General features: G+C 48.3%; 3 protein-coding genes across 5 annotated transcripts in view; all 3 read left to right on the top strand.

Annotated features, from left to right (window-relative positions):
* The window catches only part of RPRD2 (regulation of nuclear pre-mRNA domain containing 2), a 97,525-nt gene extending 95,931 nt beyond the window's left edge, over window positions 1-1,594 (top strand). For both annotated transcript variants that reach the window (XM_036766623.1, XM_036766624.1), the window contains exon 12: window positions 1,358-1,594. In XM_036766623.1, coding sequence (XP_036622518.1) covers window positions 1,358-1,410 — 53 coding nt within the window. In that variant the 3' untranslated portion in view covers window positions 1,411-1,594. The remainder of the gene's footprint in view (window positions 1-1,357) is intronic.
* Window positions 1,595-2,099: 505 nt separating this feature from the next.
* On the top strand, window positions 2,100-15,103 carry TARS2 (threonyl-tRNA synthetase 2, mitochondrial). Its single transcript, XM_036767290.1, has 18 exons — window positions 2,100-2,242; window positions 2,389-2,585; window positions 3,091-3,214; window positions 4,837-4,961; window positions 5,605-5,722; window positions 5,858-5,922; window positions 6,194-6,272; window positions 9,412-9,561; window positions 9,728-9,826; window positions 10,094-10,311; window positions 10,895-11,057; window positions 11,341-11,478; window positions 11,684-11,761; window positions 12,058-12,158; window positions 12,505-12,606; window positions 12,974-13,046; window positions 13,527-13,641; window positions 14,666-15,103. Exons 1-18 carry the CDS (start codon window positions 2,183-2,185, stop codon window positions 14,812-14,814), a joined length of 2,154 nt encoding a protein of 717 aa, XP_036623185.1. The 5' UTR covers window positions 2,100-2,182; the 3' UTR covers window positions 14,815-15,103.
* A 653-nt stretch (window positions 15,104-15,756) lies between these two features.
* ECM1 (extracellular matrix protein 1) lies at window positions 15,757-23,085 on the top strand. Of its 2 annotated transcripts, none has more exons than XM_036768984.1 (12): window positions 15,757-15,922; window positions 18,067-18,123; window positions 18,238-18,333; window positions 18,530-18,601; window positions 19,197-19,274; window positions 19,467-19,526; window positions 19,852-19,896; window positions 20,092-20,414; window positions 20,687-21,067; window positions 21,657-21,877; window positions 22,084-22,171; window positions 22,755-23,085. In XM_036768984.1, exons 1-12 carry the CDS (start codon window positions 15,832-15,834, stop codon window positions 22,983-22,985), a joined length of 1,743 nt encoding a protein of 580 aa, XP_036624879.1. In that variant the 5' UTR covers window positions 15,757-15,831; the 3' UTR covers window positions 22,986-23,085. The 2 variants fall into 2 exon arrangements, with proteins under 2 accessions (XP_036624879.1, XP_036624878.1); XM_036768983.1 differs by having other exon boundaries at window positions 15,766-15,922; window positions 18,533-18,601.
* The last annotated feature ends 222 nt before the right edge of the window (window positions 23,086-23,307 follow it).

The following is a 23,307-nucleotide window of genomic DNA, read 5'->3' as shown; positions in this document are numbered from 1 at the left end:
GTGAAACATCTCTTGGATTTTCTGTCTAGTGTCTACTCTGGATTTGGGGCCTCTGGCTTTCAGGAAAGGCTCTCGGGAAGGAAAAGGAACCCCATTTGACCTTTTTTTTCTCCAGTGTCAACAAATGACACTGAAGAACAGAGATATTGAATGACCAGAGGAATGAAGAAACCTCAGCTCTGAGGGTAGATATTTCCCCGCCAGACTAACGGGGTTAAATTTCCTGGGACTGATGCTGGTTCCAATCACTAGTCAGGGGTTTGGGAATTAGATGATTCAGAGCTTAGTCAGTTTGGTAGAGGTGGAGTTGACCTGAGAGAACCTTCTCCCCCTTCTCCCCGCTCCTTCCCCCAGCTGCTTGTGGCTCAAAGCTCTGTGAAAAGCAATTGTAATGATTCAACTAATTTTACTGTTTACTATATGCAGGGCTCTGTACCAATCACAAGCAATACAAAACAACTTACCCTCAAGGAGTTTACTGTATAATCGATACAACTTGTATGCAAATAAATGCAAAGTAATTACAAGAGGAAGATGGTGCTAATAATATCAGGAAAGGCCAAGTGCTGGAGGGAAGCACTTCTGCTCCGAAGGAAGCTAGGAATTCTATAACTTTGGCATAAAGGTAGGAGAAACATGCTAGACATGGAAAACCACTTATATAATGACAGGCAGAGTAGGTGAAATGTTGGGGGTGGGGGGAGCAGCTAGCCCACCAGTTTGGAATAGCTTGCATAAAGGAAAGTAATGTGAAGTGATATTGCGAAAAAATACAAGGGAGCCAGATTGCAGAGAACTTAAAATGACAGGCTGGAGATTTTGCATTTTACCCTAGAGACAATAGGGTGACAGTTTTTGAGAGGAGCTGATGTGTTTGTAGGACTATCAATTTGGTAGTTAAGTAGAGGACAGATTGGAAAGGAATAGAATGGATAGCAAGAATAAAACTTCCTCCCCCCTCCTTGTTCTTGGTTATAAAGTATTGCTCTCTGGGAAAGGGTGAGTGGCGGGAATACATTGGAAACCATAAGTTATGTGAAAACAAGTGATTAATAAAAATTGGTCTTAAAAAATAAGGTACAGAAGAAAGTTGCTGTGAAAGTAGAATCAACAAGATTTGGTAACGGTGAGCCAATAGAAATGGTCAAGGTAGACATCTTGGGTCTCCATTGTTATCTTCCAGTGTGATTGGTATATGTTGTCTGGGTCGTCATGCATACCCACACACCCTTTCCCATTTCCCCCACTGGTGGAAACAGAGATGAGGACTTCTGCCTGGTATGAATTATTTTAGCCCTATTGTATTTGATCTTGTGTAACCTTTCCCACAATGTTTCTTTTTCTTTCTCCATTTCAGACTGTTCAGCAGGTCGGAAGACAGAGTCAAGATCTGGGGTCCTGGATCTGTGACTCGGGCCAAAGACTCAGACCCTCAGGAAGCTGTGACCTCTGTGGCCGCACAGAATAAATAACCTTCTCTGAAAGAAAACTTACTTCCACAACCCACGGTCCGTCGTCATTGTCTTTCATGTCATATTCCTCCCTCAAACGACCCTTCACCCTCATTTTCATTGTGACCAATTCAATAAACAAATTTAGCCCTAATCCACGGTGTCCAGATTTAGTGTGGGAAGGAAAGAATAGGAGATAAGGGAAGCTCGGCAGTAGGGTTGGAAGGGGAGGAGGGAACGGGTTTTGTAGCATGAGAGCTGAAAGCCAGGATGTGCTGTCCTTGGTGGGAGCGGGCAGAGACAACCAAGGAGGAGGATGCTTATGGTGAGGAGGGTCTTGAAAGGGTTGTCTGTCACATGTTCATTCGCATGTTCATTCAAAGTTCAAGGGGGCTGAAATAGCTGAGCATATTTCTGGGCGCCTTCCCAAAATAGTATACCAGGTTGTCAGGTCAGTGAGATTCGGCCACCCAGAAACTGCCCTTTGGATGCCTGAGGGATTCAGACTCAAGCTGCATCCCGGGCCGTCCGGGCAGGCGGAACCCTTGGCCTCGGGTCCTTGTGCTGCTTGGGGTATGCCTTTTCAAGCGTTCCCAGAACGGTTGAGTGACGGCCTCCTTGGCCAATAGGCGAGGACGCTCTAGGACCGGAAGCCTGGTGGGGATGAAGGGGACTGGCAAGAGCTGTTTCCGGGACAGGGCTGTGTGAGCCTCGGCTTGAGGGGCGTAAGCATGCGTGGGCCGTGGCGGACCCTTGGGATCCGGAGGGCTCCCGGCTGCCGGTTACACACGGTGCGTGCAGGCCCCTGGCTGGACCCTTACCCCCAGCCCGGGAGGCCCGCACCGCACCGCTGAGGGTGGTGCCCACACTAGGAACTGACTCCTCCCCCCATGGCCCTCAACCCCCCCCAAGCGTCGCGTCTCTGCTCTCTCCCCAGGCCCCGGTGCCGGCCCTTCCCCACTGGCTTGCGGAGAGGTCGGGCCTCTTCGAGGAACTGTGGGCCGCGCAGGCCGAGCGGTCGGCGGAGAGGGCCCGGAGGGAGCGGAGGCCGATCCGAGTCGTGGCTCCCGGAGGCCGGAGGGTGGACGGCGAGGCCTGGAGCACCACGCCCTACCAGGTAGCCCTGCAGATCAGGTAGGTGGGCGGCCTCCCTGCGTGCTCTCGCCGATGCACATCCGATCGCCCCCAGCGTCTCCGAAATCAGGACCCCCAGAAGAGGGTCTTCCGTGATGATAACTGACCCTCCGATCCCCCCAACCTTGGGAGGTGGCTGTTATCATTACCCCATTTTATAGAGGAGGAAACTGAGGCGGGCAGAGGGGAGGTGACTTGCCCGAGGTCACACAGATTCAAACTCAGGTCCTCCAGGCCCAGTGCTCTACCATCCACCTAGGTGCCTTCTTGGCTCTGGGTCTCGTTCTTTCATCATAAAATAAAGCCTTTTCCATTAAGTTTTCCATCCCTCTGTTTTCATCTCAGTCTCTCTTCCATGTCTTTCTTCTCTGCAGGTGAAATGGCAAGTACCAATCTCCCAGAGTTCAGTGTTCCTACACCCTGGTCTCTAGAATAGAGCAGAATATCTGTCCCTCTCTCGCTGTGGGAATCCTAACTCTGCTCTTCCCCTCCCCCTCCATCCCAGTTCTACCTTGGCAGATACTGCAGTAGCTGCCCGAGTCAATGGAGTCGCCTATGATATGGATCGTCCCTTGGAGGGAGATGCTGACCTTGACTTCCTGACTTTTGATTCCCCTGAAGGAAAAGCGGTGAGTGACCCCCCAGAAGCAGCCAGGTTAGGTTGGCAGCTGAGCTGGAAAACATTCCAGTGGGATTCCCAAGTCTAATCCTAGCACTTGGGTAAGGGAATGGCCATGACTACCCTACCCCCACCCCCAACGTTTGGTTCTATTATTATTAATACTAAGCAGATGGAAGTTCTTCTACACCTTTTAGACAGACTTTGTGAATTGTTATGCTCAAAAACATTCTTCACTATTCAGCTAACCCGCTCTCTCCATGTTGAGCTTTGTCCATCACCAAATTCATAATCAAAGCCTTTCAAGCTTTTTAATTGCAATAGCTGACATTTCTACATAGCACTTAAAAGTTTGCAATGTGATTTACATATATTCATTTAATCCTCACAACAGAATCTTCTCCTTACCTTAAACCCAGTACTTTTTCCTTTTTCTTTAGTATTATTTACCTGTTTATGTTGGGCATTAAATAGAGTTCCCTGCTTCACTTGATTTCTGTAATCATCATGTTGAATAAAGCTAGGTATGACAATGTCCCTTTTACAGATGGGAAAAGTAAGACTCAGACTGCTTAAGTGTCTTGCCCAAAATCCAGGTCTTCTACTAGTATTCTTCCCATGTATGTCTGTCTGTCTGTCTGTCTGTCTGTCTCTCCCTCTCTCTCTCTCTCTCTCTCTTTTCCCTGGCATACAGCGTCTACATGTACTGATAGAAAGGACAGAGAGACAGCACACAACATTGAAAAGACATTAAACCAATATAACTACTTTAAGGAGTATCTGAAATACATTCTTAAATGTGTACTGGCCTTCTCTGCCATCCATCAAAGTCTTAGATCTGGGAAGCAGCTTAGAGGTTATGTAATCTAGGCCTCTTACAAATGAGGAAACTAAGGCTCGGCATTCATGTGATTTGCTCGAGGTCATACAGGTAGGGAGTGGCATAGCAGGCATCTGAGCTCAGCTCCAACTCCAGTTCTCTGTGTTTTCTTCTGTACCATGTCTATCCCATAGCCAGACTGCCTTCCACTTTCCCCCATCCTAGTTTGCTCAGCTAATGCAGGTTGACTTGATAATCTAACTTAAATATAACCCTCTATCCCTGGGATATTTGGCAAGGAAGACTGAGAGAGAATTCTGTATTTTAGGTGCTGAAAAAGATTAAGAGTCCTGCCTAAAGACCTTCCTAAGTATAAAAAGCAAGTTTAACATGGGATTACCAAAATGGAGTTGTCCCCCTAATTAACGTTTCACATAGATGGGAATATCTCATGCTGTGTAACAAAGAAGGAAACATGCAATTCTTTCCTTTCCTTACACCTCCTTTCATTTATCTATGACTACTTAAGGAAGCAGAGTAGGTCGTAGAAATAGGACTAGCGAGAGCCAGGACATGTGTGTTCTAGTCCAGACTCTTCCACTAAGTAGCTATTTGACTTTGGGCCTCATTGTCCTCACCTATAAAATTAAAGGGTTGAATGGGAAAATTTCTGAGGTCCCTTCCAGCTCTAACCTTTTACATATATGCCTTATTCCTGAGGTGAAGAGGGTGAAGAGCCAATCAAATATAGAATGATAAAGGTTGGGAGGTTTGGAGGGAATATACTGATTATTCCTTTCTTTTGAATCCAGTTGTTCTGGCATTCCAGTGCCCACGTTCTAGGAGCAGCTGCCGAATATCTTCTGGGTGCCCTCCTCTGCCGTGGCCCCAGCACCCTTGGTGGATTCTACCATGACATATCCCTCGGAGGGAATCGGTGAGTAGAGAAGAGTTAAGGGAAGATGAGAGCAAAAGGAGTTGTTTTTTTTTTTCCCAGTAAGTACTTTTTGGAGGTAGAATAGTGTTCAGTTTGGAGAATGCAGAGTGACTAGGCTAAGATTCTTTAGAATGGGCCCTGTGTTCCTCTGCCCTCTGTGCTAAGCCGGGCTTTCTGTTTTTCATTGAGAGTGTCATTTGAGTGAAAAGTGTTTTTTATTTGCCAAGCGTAGAATGAGGGCAATGAATGGTACTCTTGGCCCCAGTCCCCAGGTCTAAGATTTCCCTTCACTTAGAATTCATGATCCTCGTCTCCTTTCAATTTATCTGATCTAAAGTTTTTTTAGGCCTTCCCTGCTTAACCTCTCCTGACTGTTCTCCTCAGTGCTAATTGTCCTTAACTTTACTCAACTGGATTGTCTATACTATGTCTTTCAGTTTCTTACTCTCCCACGATAGCCTCTGTATTTATCCCTCTGTCCTCTCCGAATGGGTCTTGTCTCCCTCAGTGGTTCTAAGAGATCAGTTAGAGACAAAACCTATATCTCTTCTTTCCTCTGGGATCCACCTCCCACTGCCCATTGCAGGTCCTGCACGCTGGGAGAGGTCCCTCTCATATGTAGATTAACCAATTCTTTTTCTAGGACCGTGCGGGGCTCAGAGCTGCCTGTCCTAGAGCAGACATGTCAGAAGATCGTGGCTGCTGCTCACCCTTTCCGGCGGCTGGAGGCCTCTCGGGAACAGCTTTGTCAGCTCTTTAAGGTCAGAGAGGGTCAGGGACACTGGGAGCCGAGCACAAGTGGAAGGGACAATGGCACTCTTCTCACATCAGTTTGGGCCAAGGGAAATGTTGTCTTCCTCTCAATAACATATCACCTCTGACTTCCTCTAACCTAGGATAACCCTTTTAAGCTTCAGCTGATTGAAGATAAAGTAAAGGAGCCAACTGCTACAGTATATGGGTAAGAAGAACACAAGAGATGGAGGCCAGGGATAGTTAGAAGTTTATTCTTTTTATTAGAAGAATATGCCACAATAAAATTAGATTAATTAGAATTAGGAAATTAGGATAATATGCCACAATAAAAAACATAGCAGTCGGTCCAGAGGCTGGTTTTGTCTCCCATATCATCCTCAGTCACCAGGCAACCTATCCTCAGTGCCTGGAAGCTGTGAAAATTGGAAGCTCAGAAATGTGGGATGCTGATCCTTTTACCCCCTTCCTTCTCCCAGGTGCGGCACATCAGTTGACCTTTGCAAGGGCCCCCACCTCCGACACACAGGACAGATTGGTGTATTAAAGCTCCTAACGGTCAGTGAAAGGGGGAGGATAAAACGGGTTATTTCTGTTCATTCTGTTGGTGAGGGAAGAAGGGATTAGTGAACCACTATCCTAGGGATAATGTGGATGTGCTTATTATATAAAAATTAAAAGTTTGTAACTTAAAGAAAAATAATGAATCGGGGAAATATGATACATATGATAGATGTAACCTACGTTAAAATCAGATAAACTTAAGATAAATTTTTATTGATGTCTTTTGGTTTTTTGTCACCCACTTGTATACCAACTGTAACCTTCATCCCTATGCCCTTCCAGAGTTATCCTTTTTTATAACAGGGACGGGGAAAGGATAGAGATTAGGCCTGTGATTTCATTGACATAGAGAGCTTTCATATGAGGAAACCCCACCAGGATCAGTGAAAGAGAATTGCCTTGGGGACTGAGAGGTTAGGTGACTTACCCTGAGCTGTACACATAGTATGTGTCAGAATCAGGACTCAATCCAGGTTTTCCTCACTTCAAGGCCTTCTCTCAACCACTACAACTCACTTCCTCTCATAATAAAGAAATTTTTAAAGGAAAAAGCTTCAAAACTAACCAACATATCATAAAGTCTGAAATTATGTTCATTGTTCCACACCTATGACCCCCTACCTCTGCAAGGAGTTGGGGGGAGGAAGAGAGAGTCTTCTCATGTATTATAACTTTGTGGCATACATTTTCCATTGTTTCGTTGCTGTCGTTTACCTTGAAATTGTTGTGGTTATTATGTATATTGTTTTCCTGGTTCTGCTTCCCTCAGTTTACATCAGTTCATTGAAGTCTTTCCATGCTTCTCTGTAGTCATTGCGTTCATTGTTTCTTACAGTAATAACTATTTCATTCATGTTTGTTTAACCATTTGTTTAACACATTTTGTTTAACCATTCCCCAATCAATGAACATATGCTTTGGTTCCAGCCCTTTGCTGCCACGACAAAGACTACTGTAAATATTTTGGTAATAAACTAGTTGGTGGGTTTTGTGGGGTTTTTTAACTCCCAGACCATAGTGGATATATGTTTAAGGAAGATGAACAGACTGTTTTCAAAAGAAGAAAAACTGATAATACAAAAATAAAATGAAATAAAAAACTAATAAGAACTCTAATAAGAAACCGTGTATCATCATATTCCTTTGTAGCACTTTTTTTGCTATAAGAAATGATAAATATGAAGAATTTAGAGAACCACAGAGTAAAGTAAGGAAAACCAGAGGGGAAAAAAATACACACTGACTGCAGTTTCAAAGGAAACAAAAATTCAAAACCAAATGCTACAAAATAATAGTGTAAAAGTTTGGCGCCATGGGAGAGGAGGGAAAATGTACCTTCATTCCTAATCTGCCAAAGTGGGAGATCACAGGTGTGGAACATTGCATAACCCATCAGATTTGAGTGTGTATCCTGGTTATTTTTGCCAAATTGCTATTTATCCCTTTTTTAAAAATGTTTCATAGGGCAGCTCACTGGATGGGATAGAAGGGAGAGAATAAGGGTGATGTAAAAACAAAAGGCATCAGTACAAGAAACCTTTAAGAAAACTTGAAATGTTGTTCACATTTTCTAGTAATCAGAAAGATGCAAATTAAACCAATTTTGGAAGTTCTTTTTAAATCAAATTAGTTAAAGTAATTAAAAGTGACAAAATCAGTGCTCTTGGGAGTGGAGCAAAAGTACATTCATCCATTGTTAGTAAATTCCAAACTTGCAGAATTGTTTTAGAAAGTAATTTGGCAGTACATAATAAAAGTTACAAAAATAATTACCCTTTTGATTGAATAATAATTCCATTGATAGCAATATGCCTGCTGAGGGTTGAGATTTTTTTTTAAGCCTGTTCAAAGATTTTCATGGCTTCATTATTTGCTATTGCAAAAAATGGAAGCAACCTGAATGTTGAGCAGTGGGAGAGGGCTGAAATAGATTGTGATATGTTGATGTAATGGAATTCTATAATGCAGTTAATATCAACGTCTGAAGAAATAAGAGAAGTAGGGAAAGACCTGCGTGCGGTAATGCAGATTGGGAGAGAAAAAAAAAGAATGAGAATAGAGTACACACTATGACCACATAAGAAAAGTAAATAGGAATAGACAATTCTAATGGAGATTTAAGAAGGAAAAACTGGAAAGTTATGACATTCTGTGTGTTGAAATTCATTGATGCAAATATTTCAAAACAGAAAAAGAAGTAAGACCAGACTCTTTGCTGTATGTGGTAGAGGGATAGGCTAGAGTGTAAATGAGTGGAAGCTGGAGGGGGAGTTGTAGAAAAGCTTTTCTGAGCCAGGGACAGAATAAGGGGGTAGGATGGGAAGGGTCCAAGGGTGGGGAACCTGCCCCTTAATAAAAAGATTTGCTCTGTGAAGTTTGGATTCAGTCAGAGGGCCACGCTTGAGGACATAGAGGGCTACGTGTGACCTTGGGGCCACAGGTTCCCCACCCCTGGTAGACACAGCTGGCAAAGAGGAGGGAAAGGGCTTCTGGCTCTAGAAGATTGTACTAGATGAAGACTCAGCAGGTTGGAAAAGGAAAACTTGGAGCTTTAACTCTACTCATTAGAACAGAGCCCATGTCCAAATATCCTCAGATAGAGAAAGAATCCAGGACTGAGAGTCAGAAGCAATATCTGGATTCTAGGCCCAACTAGCTCACTCTGACCTTGGGACCCTTCCCTTGAGTCTTAGTGACTTAAATTTCTCTTTTCTGCTGTATGTCACCACTTCTTAGAGATAGTATAGATATGATGAAATAAATGAGGAGACCTAGATGGAGGATGGATGAAGGGCACAAGGGGAGATCACCCAGGAGATAATCAAAATGATGGAAGAGGAAGGCTTGGTCTTATGTCAATGACAGTGAAAATAGACCAGGAAAGTGGAATTCAGACCAAAATTTGGATGACACAAGAAAGAAAGGAATTAAACATGAACCTTGAGGATCTGATCATCGGGAGCTGGCAGAATGGCAGCATCCCACTGCTGATGGTAACAGGGAAAAATAGAGAGTTAAGACAGACTTTCATGGGCAATTGGAGGCAACCTTCTGGCTCCCCATGTCCCCCACAGGAATACAATGAGGTTGCTCTGGGGCCCTTTTCACCTTCCCTTTCCTGTGTCTCCTTCAGAACTCATCTTCATCGTGGGTGGGGTCTTCAGGGGCTGAAGAGCCGTTGCAGAGAGTGTACGGTATTTCCTTCCCCAGCATTGAGGGGCTGAGAGCCTGGGAGAAGCAGAGGGAAGAGGCAGCAGCGAAGGACCACAGACGCATTGGGAAAGTATGGCAGCGTTGGTCACCGGGGATAGAGTGTGAAGGGGGGCTTGGGTAGACACTGGGAAGAACTGACGTGGAAGGAAGGGAATGCCTGCCTCAGGACTGAACAAGAACTAGGGAGGAGGAGCTGATATCCCCAGCAACCCCTGACCTAGCTTATGGATCTCCAGGACCAGGAGCTTTTCTTCTTCCATGAAATGAGCCCTGGAAGCTGCTTTTTCCTGCCACGGGGGACAAGAGTATATAACGCGCTGATGACTTTCATTAGGGTATGTGAGACCAGAACCTTGAGGGAAGAAGACCAAGGGGAAGGGGGGATCACTTAGGAGAGTGGTTACCCTTGAGGGAGGTAGAACAGAACATAGGGACAATGCATCAATGTGTATATGTATTGTGGATCAGGGATCAAGGGGTAGAGAGAAAACGGAAAAGAGAACGTAGGTGTGAGATGCTCTGAGGGCTTTGCTCGTATAAGGGGTGGATTAGGGGACTGGGAGCTGTCACTTCCTCCAGATCTCCTCTGCCGTTTCCTCTAGGATGAGTATGCTCATCGAGGGTTCTCAGAAGTGAGGACCCCAACACTCTTCTCTACGAGGCTATGGGAGCAGTCAGGACACTGGAAGCATTATAGTGAAGACATGTTTGTTCTTCGGCCTCCAGAGCCTGATGGGCCTACTGATTGCCAGAATGACCATTCCACTGACCAGCTGAGAGGCATGCTGGCTCTCAAGCCCATGAACTGCCCTGCACACTGGTGAGCTGGCATAGCTACAAATGGGATATGAGAAAGAGAACTGCCCTGAGAGTCAGGAGGCCTGGGTTGTAGGGTCCTGCCTCTGCCACTAACTAGCCGTGCAACCTTGGGAAAAGGAAGAAGGTAGACTAGATGTTCTCTGACGTCCCTTCCAGCCCTTGCTTTGCGTGACTAGCAAAATGACAAACATTTGCAGAGCTCCTCTACCTCACTGGTGGCCACAAAGTAGCCAGTGCATGGAGGATACTGGATTCTTGCCTTCAAGTTGTCTACGCTCTGGTTGGTTAAATGACATGACAGTTACAGAACCATTAGCAGGTAGAAACTATTAGAATACAAAATGAACGCTGATGGTCCATGGAGTGGAGAGCAAGCCATTGGCCAGGAGGGGTTAGGTAAGACTTCCTTGGGGAACTCCATGTTGAACCCAGTCTTAAAGGATGTGTGATGGGTACAGAGGAGCCAAAAGCACATTTCAAGAGCAGGGAAGGAAGACTCCAGCATTCCTTTGGTGCTGGAAGTCAGAGGAGTGAGTCTCCGTAGGGGACTCTTGACTCATTCTCCTCTTCTCCCCCGTACCCAGTCTGATATTTGCACACCGCCCCCGGTCCTGGCGGGAGCTTCCTCTGCGGCTGGCGGATTTTGGGGCCCTGCACCGAACTGAGGCCTCAGGGAGTCTGGGGGGCCTGACCCGGCTGAGAAGGTTCCAACAGGATGATGCTCATATCTTCTGTGCTCCAGATCAGGTGATCTCTGCACCTCCTTTTCATGACTCCCTGTGCCTCCACAAGCTTACAGCACCCCTCCCGTTAACTCATTTCCCCTGTCACATGTGCAAGCAGCGTGTTACCCAGTTTTGTAGTTACCTATGTACATGTACATATCTGTCAATTCCCTATGACCCAGAAGGTCACACTTTCATTCTTTGATTTCTCCTCCAGTACCCCCTCCTCAGCATGGCCCTTGGACATTACGCTTCATCCATCCCTCAACCAAACTTTCACCTCCCCATGTCTCCTTATCCCCCAGCTAGAGTCTGAGATTCAAGGATGCCTTGATTTCCTTCGCTCTGTCTACATGGTCCTTGGCTTCTCCTTTCATCTGGTGCTGTCGACTAAGCCTTCTTCTTTCCTAGGGGAGCCCTACCTTTGGGACCAGGCTGAACAGGTTCGTAGTAGAGGAGAAAGTGGAGCAGGAGCCACAAACCTCCTGGGGTTGGTGGGGAAGAACTCATAGTCTTGGCACCTTCCCCATTTGTCTCGGAGGAGACAGCATTGGTCCCCAGGTGGGAGAAAAATGAGTGAGACTCTTTGAAGGTGGAAAGGGGGATTCCCCTAGAATTCCAGAAAGACTTCATTCTGCCACCCTATAGATCCTTCAACAAGCCCTAGATGAATTTGGGGAGCCCTGGGAGCTAAACCCTGGAGATGGTGCCTTTTATGGACCCAAGGTGAGCTGCACATGTGCATGGAGGGATGTGCCAGGGAGTTGGGACAGGCAGGATCATGGGGTCAGACCACTGGCTCTAGAATCAGAGGACCTGGATTTAACCCCACCCCCCCGAAATCTTTGTGACTTTGGACAAGTCACAATCTCCCTCGTCTGTGGTCTCCCTCTCTCTAAAATGGAGAGGTTGGACTACATGTCCTCTGAGGTCTCTTCCAGGTCAGATCCGTGATCCAAGGGTTGGGGTCATTGAGGACCCTGGTTCTCACTAACACCATGTACTGGACTATCTTCTTCCAGATTGATGTTCATATCCAGGATGCCCTGGGAAGGCCCCATCAGTGTGGGACAATACAGCTTGACTTCCAGCTGCCTTTGAGATTTGGCCTCCAGTATGTGGGGTATGGAGGCTTCCTCACTCATCTCTTCTTGGTACTCCTGGGCACCTCACCTGTGGGATACAGCGTCTGTCTCCTCTCCCGCTTGGTCCTTTTTGGTGTGAGAAACAGTTCAGGTCAGCTGCACACCCATTCATTAAGCACCCACTGTTTAAGGTGCTGGGAATACAAAGAGAACAAAGCAGCCTCTATCTTCAGATCCCATGTGTTCTATTAGAAAGAGAGGCCTGCTCCTCCTCCCTCCCCCTCTGCTTCATAGGGAGCTTTCTCTGGCATTTTTGGGCCTGGAAAAGGGAAAGAAGCTCTTGAGTGTTGCAGTTTCTGACCTTCTCCTTTCCCACCCATCAAGGCAGGCAGGGGTCCTGGAGCACCCAGTCCTCATTCACCGAGCAGTGCTGGGCTCAGTGGAAAGAATGTTGGGGGTGCTGGCTGAGAACTGTGGAGGCAAATGGTAAGACTGCTATTCCTAATTTCTGACCTCTATTGCCCTACCCTGACAGAGGCACCATGATGTGGTAGATAGAAGACCTGAGTTCAGATCCACTTCTGATATTTCCTGGCCATGGGACCCGAGGCGAGTTACTTAACCTTGTCTCAGGGTCTTCATCTGTAGAATGGGGTGAGGGGATGGGGGCCTCCAAGCTCCCTTCCACCTCCAGATCTGTGATCCTTTGAAACTCTCAGCTACACGGAGCCCCACAGTCTCTGAACTCTTTCACCACCTTTTCCCATTACCTCTCTCTTCCACAGGCTTTATTGTCCCCATTCCATTGTCATAGAAGGGTAACTCTTTGTACTGTCTCTCCTCTCAACCCCAGGCCGCTGTGGCTATCTCCACTCCAGGCTATGGTCATCCCCGTGGGAGTTGAGCAAGAGGGTTATGCACGGGAGGTGAGAGGGGGACCTGGAGGGAGTTTGGTGTTAGGATTTGGAAGGGGTCAGGACTGAGAACCTGACTAAAGGGAGCTAGGGAGGGGTGAGCACCAACTGTGTGCAAGGTGGAGCTACAGAGACAAAAATGAATGGGCCCCACCCTCAGAGAGCTTCTGTTCTGTTGGGGGAATACAGCATCCACCCAGACCAGTGCAATTAAAGGGGATCCAAAAAGGGGAAGAGCATTACCTTGGGGAATAGGGAAGGCTACCTGAACTAGAGACTCCTGAATCTTAGGAATCAGAGATGAGGGAGTGGACTGTAGGCACTGGGAATAGACTTTGTGAATGCTTGGAGATGGGTGGGAGGCCAAGCTGAATGAAGAGCTAGTCGTCCAGTCAGATTGATGAAGAGGAATGGCGCAAGGTCCCTGGGTGGCCTTGGCAGGCCCTTGGCTTTCCAGTGATTTTCCCCATCTTTTCCCAAACCTCCACCCAGGTGCAGAGAGCCCTGCAAGTTGCAGGACTGGTGGGTGACTTAGATAAGGACCCTAGCCTGACCCTTGGCCGGAGAGTACGGCGTGCCCAGCTTTCCCAGTATAACTTCCAGTTTGGTGAGTGGTTCCAGATGGGGAGCAGAGCTGTTCTCGGGCATCCGTTTAACTTACGTGTCAGCTCCCTCAGACTCTCCGAGGCTCATCATCCCACTGGAACACAGCTTCTTCCATATCAATGCCCAGGCTTCCCTGCCTGTTTCCATCTTACTCTCCTACCCAGCTTCTTTACCTCTGGGATTAATTGTTTTTATCAGCTTTAGGAAAAAAGGGACAGGAAAGATTAATGAGTCTATTAAGTAATTGTCTTTGCTTGTTTATCCTGGACTGTGACAGCCCTGGGAAATGGAGGCACAGATGACACATTCTGGGTCAGTGAACACCTGTAGTGGATAGGTCATCTCAGGAGGACCTGGGTTTGAATCCTGCCTCAGAAACCTGAGGATTGTGTAACCATCGGCAAGTCACCAAGTCTCTGAGAGTCTCCATCTCTGCAAAATGGGGACATTAAGCTCCCTCATAGAACTGTGGTGAAGCTCAAATGAGATGATATCAAGTATCTGCTATGTATATGTGGGATTGAACTTGTTAGTGCCTTGGTTTCCCCATTTGTCCAGGACTTAGACCTCTCCTTTAGAAGCAGAAAAAAAAAACATTCCTCTCCCTTGGTTTCTTTTGACTCTCCCCACCAACGTCTAGTTTCCCCCATTCTCTGTGTGCGTGCATGCGTGGCGGGGCGGGGGAGCAGTACCTGTTTCTGCTCTGCCTGGATCTGTGTCCTAGGTTGTGTGTGACATTCTCTCACCCCTCTTTGTCAGTCTCTTGCAGACTAGCCCTGGATTCCTGACTGGAAATGATAATGGGGTGGAGAAGCTGGGAAGGAAAGGGAAGGAACTGTTATTTCTTATCTCAGCCTCCCCTCCTCCCCGGCTGAAGGCTCGGGAGCCAGGGGCACAGCTAAATATAACTCTTCCTCCTCTGCCACAAGCATTTTCAGGGAGCCTGGTCTCTCTTGAGAACCCCAAATGGACCAACGCTGCTTCATCCTGCCCTGCTCCTAACTTGCCTTTTCCTTCCCCCATAGTTGTGGGTCCCAGAGAGCAGAGTCAGAGGACAGTAAGCATTCGAACTAGAGACGGTCGCCAGCTTGGAGAGCGAGATTTCACGGAAGCAGTCGGTCGGCTTCGAGAGCTGCAGGATGCCAGGGTCCAAAATGCTGAAGAAATATTTTGAGCCACATCATGAGTATGAGTAGAGGGGCTTTGGGACTGAGCCGCTGCCCTCCCTTAGAAATGATGGGACAAAGAATGGAACAGGGTTTTCCCTCCCAGTGGAAAACTCTGGGGGGTTTTCCTTGGGGAGTTTCTACTAGAGCTGGTGGGAAGAAGTACTGAGAGCATCCCTTCTCTCCCCTGAAAAGACCGACAGCCTTGGGCTTGATGTTCCCAGAGGAGGAACGTGTGGTCTACTGAGGGAAGAGTGTGGAAGAGAATACGAACAGCAATAAAAACTTGAACCTCCAGTTGTCTGTCTGGGTCCCAATCGACTATCTGGGTAAAGGAAATGGGGAAAAGGTTAATGTCTCCTGGTGGCCCCGGAGGGGAGGACAGGATCCCTGGCTTCCTGTGAATGAGGGCAGCAGGGCATGGGGAATGGAGAAATGTGTCCTGCTCCCTAACTTAACCCCTCAGCCCCTAGGGCTCCTCCAGCCTGGTGGACTCCCAGAACCCCCACATCAGGAGTAGAGGTACAAGAAGGGGGAAGGAGTTCCAAATCTAAAGTTCTCTCTCAGAGAGAAATGAAAATACCAAGTGAATTAACTCATCCTCAGGCACCAAGTGTCCAGACTCTCTATTCCCCAGCCCCAACCTCCCGATTCCCTTCACCAGGGTTAACCGAACAGCTTTGTCCAGGGCTATCCAGCATCAGCCCAAGCCACAACTTCCCACCAGGTCAGAGAAGAGAAATCCCAAATAGCTGATTCCAGGGGGCCCCTGGAATTCTGCTAGTTAGGAGTCACCTACTTTGAACAGGCATCTTTGTGACCTCTGCCTCTGCTGGGGGAGGGGAATGGAAGTTGCCAGGGATTACAGTGAGTCACATCAGGAAGCCCCGGGGAAGGGCGGGAACTCCAAGGCCTGGCCCTATAAAAGGAGGAGGAACCACTTAGAAATCACAACAGCAGTAACTGCAACCACAGAAACAGGACTTGGTCCCTGAGAACTCCTCCACGAGTACGTCTGGGCACTGATGCCCAACACCTGCCCCACCATGGGGTTCGCATCCACAACAGCTTTGGTTCTCATGGTTTTGGCTTTTGGGGCTTCAGCCTCTCAGGGAGGTGAGTGAGGGCTGGGGAAGGGACCAGGGGCCCCAGGGTGGGAGGTAGAGACAAAGATCAGGATGAGGTGGGGGTGGAATTCCAGTTCCTCGGAGGCCTCCATTGATGCCATCGGGAGCTGTCCCGGGTCCACCCTCTCCACCCCTTAGCACGGTGCTTGTGTATGTAGTAGGTGATAAACAGATTTCTGGAACTGAGTTACTGACTAAAGACAGTATTGTCTATGGGTCTTCCCATATTGAGATCTAGCTTCAAACTCTGCTCCAACAATAACTTTGTGACCCTGAATAAACTACTCAGAGCCTCAGTTGCTCATTTGTTAAATGGGATTACCAACGTTTTTACTCGCATAAATTTTGGAAGTTTTATGAGGAAGGTGCTCTGTACACTGAAAAGTTAGGTTATAAACTAAGGTTCTGTGTTTTACCAGCTAACTAGTTTGGCAATTGATGGATGGCCAGCAGCGGCTTCCCTCCTCTCCCATCTGCTCTCCAGGGAAAGGCTGGAGACAGAAGAAAAGACCATGTGTTAGGTGCTGCAGAAGGAAGGGGTAGCACTGCGGGTAGGGGCGGGGAGGCATGCTGGCAATGTGTACAAACATCCTCCTTGACCAATGAGTGAGGTGGGGCTGGCCGAAAGGGGTGAAGAAGGATTGAGGCTGCTTCCTTCCCTGCCGAGCAGAGGACGAGGCCACCACTGAGCCCAGCCATCTGCTCACACCACCGGACGTCCAAGTGGTGCCTAGTGACAGAGGGGAGGGGCTGCTCTCAGAACCAGTTTCTTTGCTCCCACAGACACCCTCAACATCCCTGCCAAAGGAGAGGAGTTAGGGGAGGGAGAACCGCCAAAAGGGGTCAAACAGCATGTTACAATTGGGAAGTGAGCTGAATTTAAAGTCAAAGGACCTGGGTTCAAATCCTAGCAACACAACTTCCTACACGTGTGACTTTGGGCATATCAACCTCTCTGGGTCTCAGTTTCTCATCTATTAAGAAAGTTAGGACTGGATAATAACAACAGCTAACACATAGAGGGTTTGAGGTTTGCAAGGTGTTTTATGTTTATTATCTTACTGGATAGATGAATTATCTCACATGCATATGCTTTAGCTAGCTCTGAGGCTGGGGATAAAGAAACCCCCCAAAATATCTCTCCTTGTCCTCCCTTAGGTCATTGTCTCTTCCTCCAGGCGCCTTCTGTGTTCTCTCATTTCCTGAATAAGGGGGAAAAGTGGAGGGGGGGGAATTAATCCAAGTCACCAGATGGGTTACTTAGTGGAGACAGACTAGGTAGGTGGGGCTGAATATCAGGGAGGGACCTTCGAAGGGACTGAGGAATTATGGAAGAGAAAGAAGAAAAGGGGTCTCGGGAGGCACCACTGCTCCCAGTGGGATGGGATCTGAAAGTAGCCAGAGCATCTTTCACCAAAAATATGACAGATACTCCTATAGGCACGGGCACAGAGGAACAAGATGACCTAGGAAAGCCCAGGGGCCTGAAGGAAAGACAGTGGCAGGGATCCAGGCCCAAAGGAAGGCTCAGGCCTCTTCCATCCACTACCAAAAAGCCTCATGACTCAGCAACCCCTCCCGACCTCTTGGCCACATTCCCTTCGGGCCAGGCTGGGGTGAGGCTGAGCCAGGATGGAGGGGTCACTCACTGGCACCCTGTCAGATGACAATCTCAGTAAAGCATATAGAAGAGGAAGGAGACAAGTAATAGGACAAGGGTAACATGGAAGAAGTTCCTTTGTCAGGCCCAGGGTTTGTCCATGCGTGTGGGTAGCTTTCAATAAATTCAGTCTGATTTTTTTTTTCACTGTCTGAGTGCCCAGGACATTCAAGGCTGTGTGGTAGGCCCTTTGGGGCCACAGAGGTGAATTAGAGGTGGGCCTTGTCCTTATAGAATGCACAGTAGAGCAAAACAGCGAGTTGGGTTGCCTTGAATTGGATCCTGGTGCCTGTTCTCTCATTCCCAGCCTCCCTATCTCTTCATCTCAGGTTTAGGCAAAGCAGGGAAGTAAGTGCCCTTCCCTCTTGCCCAAACACTGTTCCTCTAGTTAGAAAACAAGACGCACTTGCTGGCAAAGAACTGGGAATATATCAGACCCTCTTGACCAGTGTTCTGCCTGTTCTTGCCCTCAGGACCCAAGCCTGAACAGAGAGAGGGCATTCCAGAGCATTTCCTTTTTAGCCAAGAAGGTAAGGAGGGTTTGGAGGTGTGGAGGAAGATGGCAGGGGAGGGGGGGGAGGGGGCGGGGCGGGGGGAAGTGAAGGGTTCTGGAAATCACGGCTCACTGAATCATTTTCTTCTAGTTGGCTATGCAGCACCCCCTGCCCCTTCCAGGTCCCAAAAATCCATCCTTAAAGACCCCCTCACATCCCAGGATTTCTTTGAGGGACAGGAAGCAGGTAAGTCCCAACTGTCTCCCTTACAGCCTATCTGCCAAATCTTCTTCTCTTTTCAGGTCTGGCTCTACCTTCTCTTCTTCAAGGACTGGGTGGGAGCTGGACAGCAGATCTGATACCTAAAAACAGGGAGGGAAATCTCTCTCCCGCTAGAGCCTTCCAGCTCCCCTCAGTCTCTTCCTGTCTCCTTTCCCCACAGTAGATTACCTCTTTGAAGACTTTCCCCTGCAGCAGGCACAGAGCCCTCAGAAACTCCCTCTGGAAAAGAAAGGTGAGTGACGCCCTAGCCTGTCCCTCTTCCTGCTTCCCAAGATGGCAGAATCTCCAATTCTCACCAGGCACAAAGAGTCCCACAGAGTGCTGGAATCTCAAGAACCACAAGCAGAGGTCCCCTAGCAATTCACCTCCTACCCTCCAAAAGTGGGCAAACCATTTCCACTTGAAGACCTCCAATGAGGGTGAATTCACTCTAGTATCCTAAATTATTAGAGTTTAAACAACTCTAGTTATTAAAAAGTTTTTTCTCACTTTGAACTGAAATTGCCTCCATATAATAACTACCCATTAATTCTAGTTTGGCCCCTCTGTGGTCAAGCAAATCAACTCTTATTCCCCTTCCATAGAACAGCAGTCATATCCCAATTGCCATTAGGCGCCATCTTGTATTGCCTGGACTGTCTGACCCTTTGGAAGATTTCTGCCCCACCCCCCATCAGTCCAGCTCCAGTCTTGTATCATCCAGCTTTGCTCTCACTGGGGATGGAGAATGACAGAAACTTTCCATGTGAACTCCCTCCTCCTCTGAGCCTAGAGTCCTGTCTAGTGAAGGGGGAAGGATTTTGTTTATCTTCTTCCTCTCCTAACAGAGCCCATTCCTAAGGAAGCCATACCTCTTCAAGAGGAGGTACAGCCCGCCCAGCCTTTACCTGTAGAGCAGAAAGAAGGTAACTGTCTATCTATTTATCTATCTATCTATCTGCCTCTACTACTCATCAGTGGGCCTTCCCGACCTCAAAGAGATTCCCTTCTTACTGTCCCCCACAAGGAATGGGAATAACACGTCCTCTCCTCTGGAGGTGACTCTGTCCCAGCCTCAGGAAGTTATTCACACTCACTCCATTCTCTCCCCACCACAGTGGAGTCTCCTTTCCACCCTCCAAAGGATGATCGGTTTTCCAAACAGGAGCAGAAAGAAAGTAAGTCATGACCATTTTTGACCTGGAAGGAATCTGAGCTGTCATCTAGTCCACTGTAATCCTTTCACAGATGAGGGAGGAAGCTGAGGACCAGAGATGTCAATAACATGCTTAGAGTGACCCAGCTAGTCAGTGCTGGAAGTAGAAATAAAACCCAGATCTCCTGACTTCCTTCCACGACACAAAGCTAGCTACCTCATCAAATTCCCCTTCCTATTTAGTCTCCTGTTTCAATCCAAAGAGACTGGGAAAAGGAGAAGAGTTGGTCCCTGGGACTTTACAAGTCAGGGGTTCCCATTTCTGATCACTTTTCTCTATCTCCCAGTGGATCCTTTTCGGCCTGAAGGGCACCCCAGTGCCCAAAGGGAAGGTAAGACCGAAGAATGAATCCTTCAGTCTGTGCTAATCCAACCCCTCCCTCCAATAACCTGCCTCCACTAAATGCACCCTCTCCCTGAGCTCCCACCTTCTCCCCTTCCTTCCTCCCAACCCCTGCCGCCTCAAAGTATAGCCTTGTTCCTGGTTCTCCCATTCCCCTGTCTCACTCTGCCTTTCCTTGACCCAGAAATGCCAACTCCCCAGATGATCAATGAACATCCTGGGCCAGAGTCCTCACATCCCAACCAGCCCCGTCACTGCCAGCAAGATCCCCGCAACGGAGGATGGAGCCATCGACTAGATGGCTTCCCCCCCGGGCGCCCTTCCCCACACAACATAAACCAGATCTGCTCCCCTGACCGCAAGCATGTGGTATATGGTCCTTGGAACCTGCCTCAGACTGGTTATTCCCACCTCAGCCGCCAGGGTCATGCCCTCAACTTTCTGGAGACAGGATATACCCGATGCTGTCGCCTCAAAACAAACCGACTGGATTGTGCGACTGCCGTGGTGAGTATCGGGGGGTAAGACTGCATTCTCACCAGCCAAGTTGGGAGGGAAGAGAGGCTGCTCCCCAATAAACCTAGCTAGCACCTGGGCAGGAAGCCTGAGGTGCGAAGAGAAAGTTCTCTTTCTCAATATCTCTGCTCTGGGTCTCCCAAGTAAGGAGACAGAGAGAGTAGGATCTGTTTATTTCCTGGTTATCTGTCTGTGTCTGAATCTGAAAAGAGAAGGGGACGTGGGCATCAAAGTCCTGGAATGACCGACTCTTTTTGCTCTAGTGGGCAGATACCCTGTTTCGGTTCTGTGAGGCTGAATTCTCAGTCAAGACCAGGGCCTACTCATGCTGTTGGCTTCAGGGAGAGGCCCGCCTCTCCTGCTTCCAAGAGGGTGCCCCCCTGCCAGAATACCAGCCTCTCCATGGGCCCTGCCCCACTCCCACCCCCAGGCCTTCCTCTGGCCTGGAGTTGTCCTTCCCCCCGGGACTCCCCACACGGGGCAATGTTAGGAACATCTGCCGTCTACGGCGATTCCGATCTATTCCCCGAGGACTCCCAGCAATGGATGACATCCAGCGGCAGCTCCGGGCCCTGACGCAGTTGGAGGGCAAATTCAGGCACTGCTGCCACCAAGGAGACAACCACACCTGTGCCCGGCAGGCAGTAAGTGAAGGTCCCTGCAATCTCTGATCCCACCGTCTGACTCCGGCCTCTGACCCTATCTGACCATCAGTCCGTGTACCTCTGACCTCTGATCCTGCCCATCAGTCCATCCACCTCCGGCCTGATCCTGTCATTCATCAGTCCGTCCACCTCTGACCTCTGAACCTGCCCATCAGTCCGTCCACCTCTGACTTCTGATCCTGCCCATCAGTCCATCTCCTACATGCATCCATCTGCCTCCAACCTGCAAACATCACCAACATCTGGTCCCAAATACTTCTGGCCTTCATCCACCTGTGATCCCGATATGTTCCACCAATCTCTAACGTACCCTGTCCATCCATTGACTCATTTTATCTCCTTCCACAGCTATCTGAGAATACCCCATAAACTGTTCCAACCTCCTTCCTCTCTGCCCACACCCATGTAGGCTTCACAAGCCCTGGGTCCATCCCTTCTTCAAATGAGGCTAACCATCCAAACCTCACAGCTTCCCATGACATACCGAGCTGAGAGACTGAGGGTGGGTTGTCCCTATCTCCTTCCCTGTCCCACCACCACCCTGACCTCTCTCTGCCTTCTCCCACAGTGGGAGGATGTTCTGGATGATTACTGTGATGAGGAGATGGCAGTTAAGACCCATCATCACGTGTGCTGCCACCAGTCCCCCATGTCAGCCCGTGATACCTGCTTCGCTCGCCATGCTCCCTACCCCAACTATGACCGTGACGTCTTGACCATTGACCTTGGCCGGATTACTCCCAATACCATGAACCAGCTCTGTGGACACCGAAAAGTGCTCACCAAGTAGTAAGTCCACCCTTCCCTTTCCACAGTGCTCACTGAGAAATAGAAGCAAAGCCTTGTACTTAGGCACCTAAATTCCCCCAAACACCTATGATCCCACAAAGGCCACGAGTCCGTGCTTGGTCCCCGTTTGTTATCATTTGAGCTGAGAATTTTCTGTGCAAGAAAAGAAAGTTGCCACAAGGCACACCATTTTCTCCCCCATTCAGTAAACAGATTCCTGGGCTTATCCGGAACCTGACAGCCCGATGCTGCGAGCTGCCAGCACTAGAACAAGGGTTCTGCGCAGAGGAGGAGGTAAGTCTAGGAGTGGGAGAGAGACAGAGAGGATGCTGGGTTGTTCTCTTCTTCAGTACTTTGAATATACAACTGAAGTGACGAGGCCTTTTTAGGGGAAAGGGGAAAGAGGGGGAAGACGAAGAATTTATTTTCTCATCTTCACAAGTTTTAACTTTATTCTCCTCACCACCATGCCTCTTCTGGGCCTCAAGCTGGGCCCCCTTCTCCTATCTCCAGCTCCCAGAAGCCTGTCTAGCATTTCCAGATTTGCACATCTGTCTGTCATCCGGACTCCAGCTTTGGAGTAAAGAGGCGGGCTTTGCATCTTCTCACAAAAAAGGCCCTAGGACGAGTTCCAATGGAAGAGGAAGAGGGTCTGGGGTTGAAAAGGACCACTGGGAGAAGATAGAGGAAAGACTGACAAGGATCTGGGGGGTGGGCTGGGGACATGGGGGGAAAAATAGGAACAATTCTAGGAAAACTGGATTTTCAACATCTTTCCTTGGCTAAATGTATCTTCTTTAACCAACCATTGGCACCAAGGTGTCTTTGCTTTCCAACGATCTGAATTCACACCTTTCTCTGCAACTCCCTCTCATAGAAATTAGCCTTCATTGAAGATCTTTGCGGCTCCCGACGAGACTCATGGAGGGATATTGAATACTGTTGTGATGAGACCCCTGGGGATGGACAGACCAGCTGCTTCAATGCCCACTACCTGAGGAATGTGGCTTTGGTGGCTGGAGTGGCCCAGAAACCCAAGGACCAGCAAGGAACAGGGGCAACTGAATTACTTCCTGCCAGCCCCACCCCAGAGCACAAAGGAGAATGAACCACACCTGGCTAAACTTTAGCCAGAACCCAAAAGGGGAAAGAAACCCCTACTCCCCTACAAACTGTCTTTCTAATAAATACACTGGTCTTGGATTCGGTCCCTCTCGTTGTCTCTTCCCCATCCCATGTTGCACTGCTCTCCGTGCCTGTTTCCTTCTGAGACAAGCCCTCCTCTTCCCTGACTATAGAGAAAGGACTATAAACTTTATTCGTGAGAAAGTACTATAATGATACCAGAAAATCCTATTTTGCCTGTGTCTGGTGCTTTTATCTTTTCCAAACATTTCAATGCTGTTCTTCATTTGTAGACATTGGGATTT

The sequence above is a fragment of the Trichosurus vulpecula genome, chromosome 7 (assembly GCF_011100635.1).
Source record: "Trichosurus vulpecula isolate mTriVul1 chromosome 7, mTriVul1.pri, whole genome shotgun sequence".
NCBI lineage: Eukaryota > Metazoa > Chordata > Mammalia > Diprotodontia > Phalangeridae > Trichosurus > Trichosurus vulpecula.
Note: the sequence above shows the minus strand (reverse complement) of the source record. Positions and strands in the feature narration are given on the sequence as shown.

Excerpts from the sequence above, each read along its gene's own strand:
- ECM1 (XM_036768984.1), top strand. The coding sequence starts at position 15,832 with ATGCCCAACACCTGCCCCACCATGGGGTTCGCATCCACAACAGCTTTG. Across the intron at positions 18,124-18,237 it reads TTTCCTTTTTAGCCAAGAAG|TTGGCTATGCAGCACCCCCT; the intron begins GTAAGGAGGGTT and ends ATTTTCTTCTAG. Across the intron at positions 18,602-19,196 it reads ACTCCCTCTGGAAAAGAAAG|AGCCCATTCCTAAGGAAGCC; the intron begins GTGAGTGACGCC and ends CTCTCCTAACAG.
- TARS2 (XM_036767290.1), top strand. The coding sequence starts at position 2,183 with ATGCGTGGGCCGTGGCGGACCCTTGGGATCCGGAGGGCTCCCGGCTGC. Across the intron at positions 9,562-9,727 it reads ACCACAGACGCATTGGGAAA|GACCAGGAGCTTTTCTTCTT; the intron begins GTATGGCAGCGT and ends ATGGATCTCCAG. Across the intron at positions 12,607-12,973 it reads GAGAACTGTGGAGGCAAATG|GCCGCTGTGGCTATCTCCAC; the intron begins GTAAGACTGCTA and ends TCTCAACCCCAG.